We start from the raw sequence: 12,212 nt of genomic DNA on the forward strand, positions 1-12,212 counted from the left end.
TTTTTAAAAATCTATCAGTCTCAGCATTGAAGATGTTCAAGGACTGAGCATCTACAGCCTTCTGGGGTAGTGAATTCCATAAATTCACTACCCTCTGAGTGAAGAAATGTTTCCTCAACTCTGTTCTAAAAGGCTGACCCTTAATTTTAAGACTGTGACCCCTGGTTATAGATTCTCCTACCAGGGGAAACAGACCCTCAGTGTCTACTTTATTCAGCCCTTTAAGAATTGTATATGTTTCAATAAGATCTCCCCTAATTCTTCTGTACTCTAGAGAATATAGCCCTAGTTTATTCAGCCTATCCTCATAGGTCAGTCCCCTCATCCCAGGAACTAACCTTGTGAATCTACGCTGCACTAAGGCAATCTTAGGCAAGTATGTCCTTTTTCAAATAAGGAGACCAAAACTGCACACAATACTCTAGGTGCGGTCTCACCAAGACCCTATATATAGTTGCAGCAAGACTTCCCTAATCTTGTACTCTGAACCTTTTGCAATGAACGCTAACATGCCGTTCACCTTCTTAGTTGCTTACTGCACCTGCAAACTAACTTTTTGAGACTGGTGTACAAGGACACCCAAATCCCTCTGAACACTAACACTATCTAATCTCTCCCCTTCTAGAAAATAATCTGTTTTTCTATTTTTGCAACCTAGGTGCAACCTAACTTCACATTTCTCCATATTAAATTCCATCTGCCACCTACTTGCCCACTCCCCGAGCCTATCTATATCCCGTTGCAATCTTTTTGCATCATCCTCAGAGCTTACTCTCCCACCTAGTTTAGTGTCATCCACGAATTTAGATACATTACATTCAATGTCCTCGTCTAGATCATTGATATAAATTGTAAATAGCTGAGGCCCAAGCACTGATCCTTGTGGCACTCCACTAGTCACATCCTGCCAATTCGAGAATTACCCGTTTATCCCTACTTTCTGATTTCTACCCGTTAGCCACTTTTCAATCCATGCTAATATGTTCCCATTAATCCCGTGGGCCTTAACCTTGTGCAATAGCCTTTTGTGTGGCACTTTGTCAAATGCCTTTTTAAAATCTAAATATACTACATCTACTGGTTCCCCCTATCTAACCTGCTAGATACATCTTCAAAAAACTCTAAAAGATTAGTTAAGCATGACTTCCCTTTTGTAAAGCCATGTTGACTCTGCCTAATCTTGTTATGGTCTTCCAGGAATCCCATAACGACATCCTTAATTAAGGACTCAAGAATTTTCCCTACCACTGATGTCAGACTAACTGGTCTATAGTTCCCCATCTTTTCTCTCCCACCCTTCTTAAATAGTGGTGTTACGTTTGCAATCTTCCAATCAATGGGAACCGTTCCAGAATCCAGAGAATTTTGGAAGATCAAAGACAAGCCATCCACTATCTCAGTAGCCACCTCTTTTAAAACCCTAGGATGTAGGCCATCAGGTCCAGGGGATTTATCAGTTTTAAGACCTGATAATTTACCTAAAACCATTTCTTTACTAATATTAATTACCCCAAGTTGCTCGCTAACATTTCTTCTTGGTTCCCCTCTATTCTTGGTAGGTTTTCAGTGTCTTCTAAGGTGAAGACAGTAGCAAAGTACTTGTTTAATGACTCTGCCATGTCTTTGTCCCCTACTATAATTCCCCCCGTCTCTGCCTGTAGCGGACCCACATTTACCTTTGACAGCCTCTTCCTCTTTATATATTTATAAAAACTCTTGCAGTCTGTCTTTATGTTCTTGCTAGTTTGCCCTCATATTCCATTTTCTCCCTCTTAATCACTTTTTTGGTTCTCCTTTGTTGATCCCTAAAGTTCTCCCAATCCTCGGGTTTACTACTCATCTTAGCTGTTTTATAGGCTTCTTCCTTTAACTTTATACTTTCCCTAACTGCTCTAGTTAGCCACGGTTGGGCCACCTTTCCCGTGGCATTCTTATTCCTCAAAGGAATACGTGCTCGCTGGGAATTTTGCACTATCTCCTTAAACGTCTGCCATTGCTGGTCTACTGTCAAATCCTTAAGTCTAATTTCCCAGTTTATTTTGGCTAAATCCTCTCTCATACCAGCAAAGTTGGCTCTACTTCAATTTAAAACCTTTGCTTCGGACTTAACTATTTCTCTTTCTAACTTAATGCTAAATTCCATCATATTATGATCGCTTTGCCCTAGAGGAGCCTTAATTTCCAGTTTGCTGATCAGCTCTGCTTCATTGCACAAAACAAGGTCTAATATGGCCTGTTCCCTGGTTGGCTCCTCGGCATACTGATCTAGATAATTATCCCTAATACATTCTATAAACTCTTCCTCTATCATACTTTTCCCAATTTGGTTGTCCCAATCTATGTGCAGATTAAAATCACCCACAATTAATGTTTTTCCTTTACTACATGCTCTGCTAATTTCCTGATTTATACCTTGAGAGATACTGTGACTGCTGTTCGGGGGTCTATAAACCTCTTCCACTAGAGTTTTCTGCCCCTTGTTGTTACGTACCTCTACCCATACTGACTCTACTTCCTGCTTTTCTGATTTAAAATTTTTCCTCTCTACTACTTTTATCCCATCCTTTATTAGCAGGGCCGCCTCCCCTCCTCGTTTACCACATTGCCTATCTTTCCTATACACCACGTACCCTGGAATATTTAGCTCCCACCCTTGATCTCCCTGTAACCATGTCTCGGTGATAGCTACCAGATCATACCCGTTTGTTTCTATTTGTGCATTTAACTCATCTATCTTGTTTTGAATGCTTTGCGCATTCAGATATAGCATCTTTAATTCTGACTTCGGGCTATTAATCCTATTCACCAGTACCCTATCCCTGGGCTTCCTTTCCCTGCTTGACACCCTTTGCTCATCTCCCTGGTTAATCTGCTCTCCCACTTTCATCGGTCCTAATTTTAATTGTAACAGATTACATGTGATTGAATTTACCCCCCCCCCACCCCCTCAGTAGTTTAAAGCCCTGTCTACCTCCCTATTTATTTGTGTTGCCAGGACATTTGTCCCAGCCCTGTTCAGGTGGAGTCCATTCCTTTGGAATAGCTCCTGTCTCCCCCAATAATGGTGCCAGTGGCCTATAAAGTGAAATCCCTGCCCTCCGCACCATTCTTTTAGCCAGGTATTCAGCTCTTTAATTTTCTTTTGCCTGTACCAATTTGCCCCTGGCTCAGGTAATAATCCCGATATTAATACCTTCGATGTTCTACTCTTTAGCTTAACTCCCAATTCCTGGAACTTGCTCCTCAACCTGTCCTACCTACATCATTGGTCCCTATGTGAATCATAACTATTGGATCCACTCCCTCCTGCTTCAAATTTTTCTCCAGCCCAGAAGTGACGTTCTTCACCCTGGCCCCAGGAAGGCAATAGTCTTCTTGTCTCCCGGCTACAGCTGCAGAAAAGTGCATCAGTCTTCCTGACTGTCTCATCCCCAATTACCACTATATTCTTTCTGACTATTCCCAGTGTGGCCTCCTGTATAGAGGTGTTGGGGTAAGTTTGCCTATCTTCCTCACAGACTTCCTTGCCCACACAGGTTGCAAGTATTTCATATCTGTTGGACAAGTAAAAGCCTGGGGTTCCTCTGCCCCTCTCTTTCGGGTCCCCTTACGCGCCTGTCTCACCCAGTCCTGTCCGTGGCTGGCAACGGAATGTTCCCTGGGACTCGTGGGAGTGTCTGGCTCCAGGATGAAACTGTCCAGGAAGCTCTCCCCATCTCTAATGCTGCGCAGTCTCTCCACCTGAGACTCCAGCTCAGCTATTCTAAGTTGGAGCTTGCTCAGTCGCAGACATTTGCTGCAGATGAAGTCACCTGGGCTCAGGGCCCTCCATCAACTCTCACATGCCACATTCCTCGCACAGCACCTGCCAGGCCATTATCTATCTTATTATCTTACTTTATCTTATCTTACTTCCCTTTAGATATATAACCTGCACCTACTTCCCACTCTCACCCAATTCCTTCTCACTCTCGCCTCACTCCGGACATAGCTCACTCTGGGTTCACTGCTCGAGTAAGGCTCTCGCAGCTATCCCCTTTTTATACCCTCTGGATGCAATCAGTTTCCAATTGATTAGATTGATACAGTGGCTGTGATTAGGAATCAACTTGTTAACGTGGTTCGATCAATGTTGATTATAGAATATCTCTTCTTAAGATTGGTTAGACTTGTCTTCTTCATTCTCAAACTTAGATCTTTTTAGTCACGTCTGCCAAGTCGGCAGTGAGACCTTCAACAGCTTGTTTTTACCATTCTTTGTAGGATTAAAGACGTATCCTTCAAGGTCGGTAAACTCCTTTTGTTCTTGGCAATTTTATGTACTGCTGTTACCAATGTCCTTGAGAGTCCATAGAATCAGTTCAATTTCAGCCAAACAAGTCATCAGCCTTCACGATATCCTTTTTGGACAACTTAAGTCAAACCAGAATTCTGGGTTTGCGAAAGGTCCAGTCCCCACCTCGACCTGACAACACAGCCCACTATCACCATCAGAATCTTCACCATTGCCTTTTATCTCAGCCACCACATCAATCCTTTCAACTACTATTAGCATCTGTAATTACAGCACATCATTATCAATAATATCATGATGAACAAATAGTATGGTCACAGAAATGTGAAATATTATTTCAGTGGATGTTCTCTCTATCCTTGCCTGCTGGCTTTGAGCATCACTGAAATACTGGAATAGACAAAGTAAATGTTACATAAAATAAATCAGAACAATGACATTCTTAATACTATTACTTCTCCTTCTTGAACTATCAGTGTTTACCTATTGACCCCGTCATCGCGCACTGTACCAAACCCGACCCATACAAAACCCGCACGGTTGCCAATGTAGACCCTGTCCTCTGCACAGGTATTGGCCGCTGTTGTGAAGTAGACGATTAATTGGGTTGTACTTGTCCACTCATCTCCCCTCCAGACCTTCGAGCTGAAATTGAATGTGAAGACCGGCTTTGTGGGTGGGAGGGCAAACAAAGTATAAGTCATCCCAGAAGAAGTCGCCGGAAGGAAAGTGACCTCCATAGGGTGTAATGAGCCATTGTCAGTATCTGTAGGAACTAAATCACAAAGTGAAATCTCCCGTTTCTTTAAACACTTCAGTTAGTTAATATGATTGCAGTAAAGTTGGTGACCATCATGTGAAGTGGGAATAGAAATTTGATCTATTTGTGTTACTGCCTCAAAATACTTGTACTACTAGCTTTACCAGGGATTCAATTGTAGCTTGGACATGATCATTAACTGTAAATACAGTTTTGCTTTATGTGGAAACCAAAGGGTTAACTCTCTCTGAGCAGCTGGTGCTGGTCAGCATGAAGCAGTGAGTGTCCGTTTGTTTACAAAAATCGAAGTCCGAGCAGTCAGTGAATTTAAACTGCTCACATTCAGTGGCTACAGTTTGTGATTTTTTAAAGTTTCTGTGCTGTATAAAGTTCTCTTCTCTTGTTTTTTTCAATGAACCCATCCTACTCTCTTTCTCTCTCAACTTTTGTTAATCTCTTTATTTGAGCAAACAGCATTTTGACCTTTCCTGACTCCTCACAAGTATCAAGGAGGCTGAACTGTTTGAGGGCTTCCAAATTAGCCAAAACGTCATCTGTTTGGTCTGGAGGCATATCGGTGAGACACAAGGATCTATACATTGCTCAATCAGTTGTCTCATTGCTTGTAACTCCTTCTGTAATCTTTCAAATTCAGAAGTAACCATTTGTCCCAATCTTTCTTCAAAATTTGACTCTTTAATACCTTTCTTAGTTTCACCTTTACAATCCTTCGGTATTGGTGGTTTTGTCATTGATTTGAATTTATCCCTTTACCTTTCCCCCTTCTTTTACCTGAATTAATTTGTCTTGTTTTGTCTTTTAAACCTTGCAGTGAACCCTTGTTCTCCTGCACTTTTTCAGTTTTTTCCTCCACTAAGGCTGCTACTTGTGCTTTATGTTTGTCCACTTCTTCATTTTTCTCACGTTTAATTCCATCAATTTATTTTCTTGCTTCATCTCGTTCTGAGTTAAACTTCTCTGTCTCCACGCTCATCTCTCGTTCTCTCTCTCTCTCTCTCTCTCTGGAGCCTTCCTGTTCTTCTAACTATTCTCACTTATAGGTGGACTAGTTACACCCTTTTTTCAAGGGTCCTTTAGACGAGTGGAGTGTAAGCAGGTAGGGGAAGTGCCACGAAATGAAGTGATTTGTACATCAGCTTAAGGATCTTGAAATCAATCTGTTTTGCAATAGGGAGCTAGTGGAGCCGGGTAAGGACCGGGGTGATAGAGATGCGGAATTTAGTAGGGATAAGGAATAACGTGGAATTTAGAATTAATTGGATTTTATGAACAGTGTAGCAGGGGAGACTGGCAAGTAGGGCATTTGGAATGTCCAGAACTCTCCCACAGTTTTGTAATCCTCCTAGAGTCCTGTAGCTCAGTGGTTAGAGCACTCTCTTCACAAGCGAGAGATCTGGGTTTGATTCCCGGCAGGGCGAAATGTTGGACAAGTTTCCTTACTTCACATTTGTGGAGTCCCGTAGCTCAGTGGTTAGAGCACTCGCCTTGCAAGTGAGAGACCTGAGTTCAATTCCAGGCAGAGGGTGAAACCTTGGGCAAGTTTCCTTACTCCACACAGAGCCTAATAATAATCCCTCCAAAAAAACAAAAACAATAATAAATTGGTCATTTTCAATCTATGACTGTTTGTGGGACATTGCTGTGCGCAATTGGCTGCCGCGTTCGCCCACAAATATACAGTCAATTCACTTTACAGTGTGTTCTGTGAAGCGCTTTGGGACATCCTCCCGACGTGAAAAGCGCTATATCAAATGCAAGGATTATTATTATTATTATGCCTCTGTTTACCTAGCAGTAAGTAAGAACCCGGTTGTTAGTCGGTTGTCGGATCGCTTTTCCGGCTGTAATAATTCCTTAAAGAAAAGAATAAATTGGTCACTTCAATCCACAACTATTTGTGGGACACTGCTGTGTGCAATTGGCTGCCATGTTTCGCTAACAAAATATACAGTCAATTCACTTTACAGTATATTCTGCGAGGCGCTTTGAGAAGTTTCGAGGATGTGATACGGCATTATATCAAATACAAGGATTATTATTATCTTTGTTTGGCTCCACTAGCTCCCTATCATCCAGGAGATCAAATTCTAAATTCCCTCCCTCAAATTCAAATTTAGTCCATGGCCTCACCCCACCCCATCTCTGTGACACCCACAATCCATCTGCCCTGACCATTCCCTCTGTCCTACCATTAGTGACAGAGCTTCCAACTCTATGGAACTCAATCCTGGAGTCCCTCTGCCTTGTTGATTTCCCTTCCATCTTCAAAAACTTCCTTGAAACCATTCTCTTCAACTGTGCTTTTGCACCTTTCTCCTCTAACTCCCCCTCTCCCAGCAAGAATTCAAGGACGTTTCTTTGCTTTGAGATGTCCTTCCATATGAATGGTAAGTTGTTGTTAGTTGGGCATTCACCTCCTTACTGTGCATAAATTGCCAACAAAATAATAATACTAATAATAATAATAATCCTTGCATTTGATATAGCGCTTTTCACATCGGGAGGACGTCCCAAAGCGCTTCACAGAACACACTGTAAAGTGAATTGACTGTATATTTGTGGGCGAACGCGGCAGCCAAATGCGCACAGCAATGTCCCACAAACAGTCGTAGATTGAAAATGACCAATTTATTATTGTTTTTGGTTTTGGAGGGATTATTATTAGGCTCTGTGTGGAGTAAGGAAACTTGCCCAAGGTTTCGCCCTCTGCCTGGAATTGAACTCAGGTCTCTCACTTGCAAAGCAAGTGCTCTAACCACTGAGCTACAGGACTCCAAATATACAATCACTGTACTTTACAGGAAATACTATGAAGAGATTTCTAAAATTTGAAGGTAATAATTTTCATCCACAAAATATAGTCAATTCACTTTACAGTATATTCTGTGAAGTGCTTTGAAAAGTCTCCAAGACTTGATAAGGCGCTATATTAAAGGCAAGGATTATTATATATTATATATCAAATTCAAGGCCAATGGCTTTTGGCCAGTTAGCAATAAATTCCTCTCATTGTTTACTAACAAAATCACTCTTCTGTATATAATAGAAGACTTTCAGTATCTTCGAATGTTTGGAAACAGATATTTGCGATGAGAAATATCCGTTTCCATAGAATGGTTCCTATTTACAACTTTCTTTCTTGGCTATTTGCAATGTTAACATTTTCTTTATTTTTTCAAATAATTACACAGTATAGATTTGAGGAAGGTGGTAATAGAAAATTTAGCTGTGCAACTGTTCCATTAAGTACATCCTTGAAACAGCTGCTCACAATCACTCTCATGGCTTTAACATTACTGAACACAGATTATGGAATCAGATTTTGCTATGACTGTGGTGTTAAGAGAGTAGCTTTGAAATTCAAATGTGTTCATTCAACGATTTCTAAACATTGATATTAATGTCAGCAGTAATTACTTTTGCTTTACCCCGTTTTATTTGTGTATCTGCTGTAGGTCGGACAATTATACTGTCTACCCACCACATGGATGAAGCTGATATTCTGGGAGATCGCATTGCTATCATTTCGCACGGAAAGCTGTGCTGCTGTGGATCATCCATGTTTTTGAAGAAATTCTTTGGAAGTGGCTATTACCTCACTCTTGTCAAGTCTGAAGCAAAGAGACCTGCACCTAGATTGGAAGTCGCAATCCCCGCAGGTTCAGAGGTAATGCAGTTTTAATTTAAATGTTGTGGTTTCCTTTAGATCACAAGATCACAAGATTGGTTTGGATGAAATGGCCGTTCAAGCCATTTCATCTTATCCTTCCAGTTAATCCACCCCCTACCATCCCTCCCCATCTCAGCACCAAGCTGCTTTTTTAACCTGGCCTTAACTACCCTTCCACACATCCTGGAGTCACTTTGCATCATCGCTTCACGTGCCTCTTTTGAGGTCCATCAAAAGACCTTCCTCTTTGACCGAACCTTCATTCATCTTAACCACCAACCCCCCCCATCCCGGCTCCCAGCTTGTGTGAAAATTCTCAACTGTCCAGGGCATTGGCACTCACGATGTGAAAAGTGCTATATAAATTTCATTTTTTGGTGATGATATTGTTAAGACTCCAGCGGTACCCCAGTGCACACTCTGGGATCCTCAAGCTTTGGCTCAAACCAACCTAGAGTCTGCTTTGGGATGTTCTGGAATTCAACCATGTCAAAACCGCAAGGTTTGCCATTGCAGATACTATCTAGCAAGCTTCCCGCCTTTTTTCAAGCGGGGGCTATCCTACCCATTAGAGATTTTGCATTTAAGGTTGACAAGATCTGGTTGGGAAGAATCACTGTGAAATTTCCAGTTTTAGAATGGAATGTGCAGACTACTGAGACCACCACAGAGGATAGATTGGATTCCGATAATTCTTTGCCAGGCACGTCCTCTTGATGTATGACAATGTCTTCTTGATGTATCAACAATCCCATGATTCTATTCAAAAAGACAAGATAATTTTGTTTACTCTGCCAGTCAGCAATACTGTAAATAAAATTGCTCATTTCCCTTGTTTGTTTGTGGAACCTTGTTGCATGCTCGTTGCACGCCAACAGAAGCAGTTACTACATTTGATAGTAATTACTTGTGAGGCACATGGAGACGTTTTAACATAAGCATGGTGAGGGTTTTCACATGTATCACTCCAGACTGAAAATAAGTAAAGTGATTTTATTATTATAAATGTTAAACATATCAGAGGCTATAAAATTAAACTTGCTTCAAATAGGTACAATTTCAGTTAAAGAGTTCATTCTTTACATCAGAATTACGGTCTTGGAAACAATACAATCTTTCATTTTTATTAGTTTGTTTTTCATGTGTCTTAGACTGGCCTGGTTTCTCATGTCATCCCTCACTTTCATTCGGAGTGCATTCATCTCTTGGGTCTTCATGCCTGTCATGGAGCCCTGTAGCTCAGTTGTTAGAGCATTCACCTCACAAGCGAGAGATCCTGGTCCGATCCTTGGCAGGGCAAAATGTTAGGCAAGTTTCCTTACTCCACACTCTGTTTATCTAGTAGTAAGAAGGAACCCAGTTGTTAGTCGATTGGCAGATCACTTTTTCGGGGGTAATAATTCCTTAAAAAAAATGGTCACTCAATCCACGATTGTTTTTGGGATACTTTGTGCTCAAAAGGCTGCCACATTTCATCTCCAAAATATACAGTCTATTTACTTTACAGGATATTCTGTAAAGCACTTTGAGTTGTCTCGAAAATGTGATAAAGCACTATATCAAATACAAGGATATTATTATTGTTCTTCATAAGCTAACGGTCAAGTTAACTTTGATTAACAGAGTCTGTAGTCTTTGTTCTATTCAATAAAGATCTTCATGAATCTTCATTTTTCTTCCTCTCATAGCAGCATTACTATAGAGGAGGTTTTGTCTGTCTACATTTCCCTTCCCATTGAATTTCTTGAATCTGCCTTCCCTTTTGAATGTCTTTCATTCAAATCTGTTTTTGAATCTCAAATTTCAAGATTCCATCTTGAATCTCCCTTAGTTTCAAATATTTCAATGTTTCACATCTATTTTTCTGAGCAAAACTCTCTATTAATAGCATCATGTAGCGTATTGGTTAGAGCACTTGTCTCGCAAGCAAGAGAACCTGGGTTTGGTTGCCAGGCAAGGAAAAACCTTAGGCAAGTTTCCTTAATCCGCATGCCTCTGTTTACCTAGCAGTAAGTAGGAACCTAGTTGTTAATTATTTGCAGTTTGCTTTCTGGGGTAATCCTTTAAAAAAATAATAACAATAATTTGGTCACTCAATCCATGACTGTTTGTGGGACACTGCTGTGCATAATTGGCTGTCATGTTTTGCCCACAAAATATACAGTCAATTAATTTTGTAGTATATTCTGTGAAGCGCTTTGAAACGTCTCAACAACATGATAAGGTGCTATATCAAATGCAAGGTTTATGAATTTTGTGTTACCAGGTATTTGGGTTCTCCCGTTATGGGCTGAGATGATTAGAGTGAAATTCTGATCAGATTTCTAATCTAATTTTACCTTTCAATGACCTCAACTGTTTTTCTTCTTAATTATTCTTAGACATTTGTCCTTGGAATGGTTGACTCACCTTGTTCCAATTCTAGTGACTGGTCTGCCCTTCCAAGTCCAGCTGATGAGCTAGGCTGTCTGTGCTCTCATGAGTAGTGCTCTGGAATACTGTGGATCCACCTGGCTCAAGAACTGTACTACTGAGACCACCAAAGAGAGTGGGCTCAATTGCCAAACATGTCACCTTGGAGGCAATTCAGCTCCAAGGAGACGCTTTTTATCTCCCCCCCCTCCCCACCCAAAAAGCATAGTCACTGGTTAGTAATTTGATATCCGACAAGCCCTGTGAGCTTCCTGGTGGGCAGCACAGCTTAGCATGAAATGCGTGAGAGCATTGCCATAATGTCCTGATATTTCAGACACACATCCCTTCCCATTGAGCGACGGTTTCATTTGTTGCAGGTGCGTATCTTAAGCAACATCTGCTTACCTTTCTACAAGCCAATCAGGGTGGACTCCAGGCACTAGATGTACATTTCCATGTTCATGAACTCAGATTCGAATGGTTGGCCGAGTGTTCAAGAGATGTTCCACAAATCTACAGGATATTGAAACTTCAGGCAAAGGCCATGATAAATGTCTCACTTTGTCTGGGTGATTTAAACAAAAGCCTCTTTTTTCCACTCTTTGTTTTATGAGATGGAAGGATGAATTGCAACATTTATATACAACAACAACAACAAGGTTCCATTTATTGAGCGCCTTTCACGTCGGGAGGACGTCCCAAGGCGCTGTACAGTTGGGTCAGGACCCGAGCAAAGGGGAAATGGTCAGGGTGAGGGGAGAGAGGGAGCGAGGAGGGGGTAGAGAGTCGAGAGGGGAGCTGAAGGCTCGGTCAAAGAGAAAGGTCTTGAGACCGGCCTTGAAGGAGGAAAGGGAGGAGGCGGCGAAGGCACTGGGGGATAGAGTTCCAGAGCCTCAGGGCTGAGAGGCTGAAGGCCCGACCACCGATGGTAGGGCGGTTGGGGCGGGGGATGTGGAGCAGACCGGAGCCAGAGGAACGGAGGGTACGGGCAGGTAAGTAGGGGGATAGTAGGTCAGAGAGGTAGGAGGGAGCAAGGCCGTGAATGGCCTTGT

The 12,212-nt window shown here is 41.7% G+C and overlaps 1 protein-coding gene across 1 annotated transcript in view; it reads left to right on the forward strand.

Annotated features, from left to right (window-relative positions):
- The window catches only part of LOC103188162 (phospholipid-transporting ATPase ABCA1), a 248,220-nt gene that overhangs the window by 111,728 nt on the left and 124,280 nt on the right, over positions 1–12,212 (forward strand). The window contains exon 21 of the mRNA XM_007908032.2: positions 8,531–8,742. Coding sequence (XP_007906223.1) covers positions 8,531–8,742 — 212 coding nt within the window. The remainder of the gene's footprint in view (positions 1–8,530; positions 8,743–12,212) is intronic.

The sequence above is a fragment of the Callorhinchus milii genome, unplaced genomic scaffold (genome assembly GCF_018977255.1).
Source record: "Callorhinchus milii isolate IMCB2004 unplaced genomic scaffold, IMCB_Cmil_1.0 Scaffold1, whole genome shotgun sequence".
NCBI classification, from domain to species: Eukaryota; Metazoa; Chordata; class Chondrichthyes; order Chimaeriformes; family Callorhinchidae; genus Callorhinchus; species Callorhinchus milii.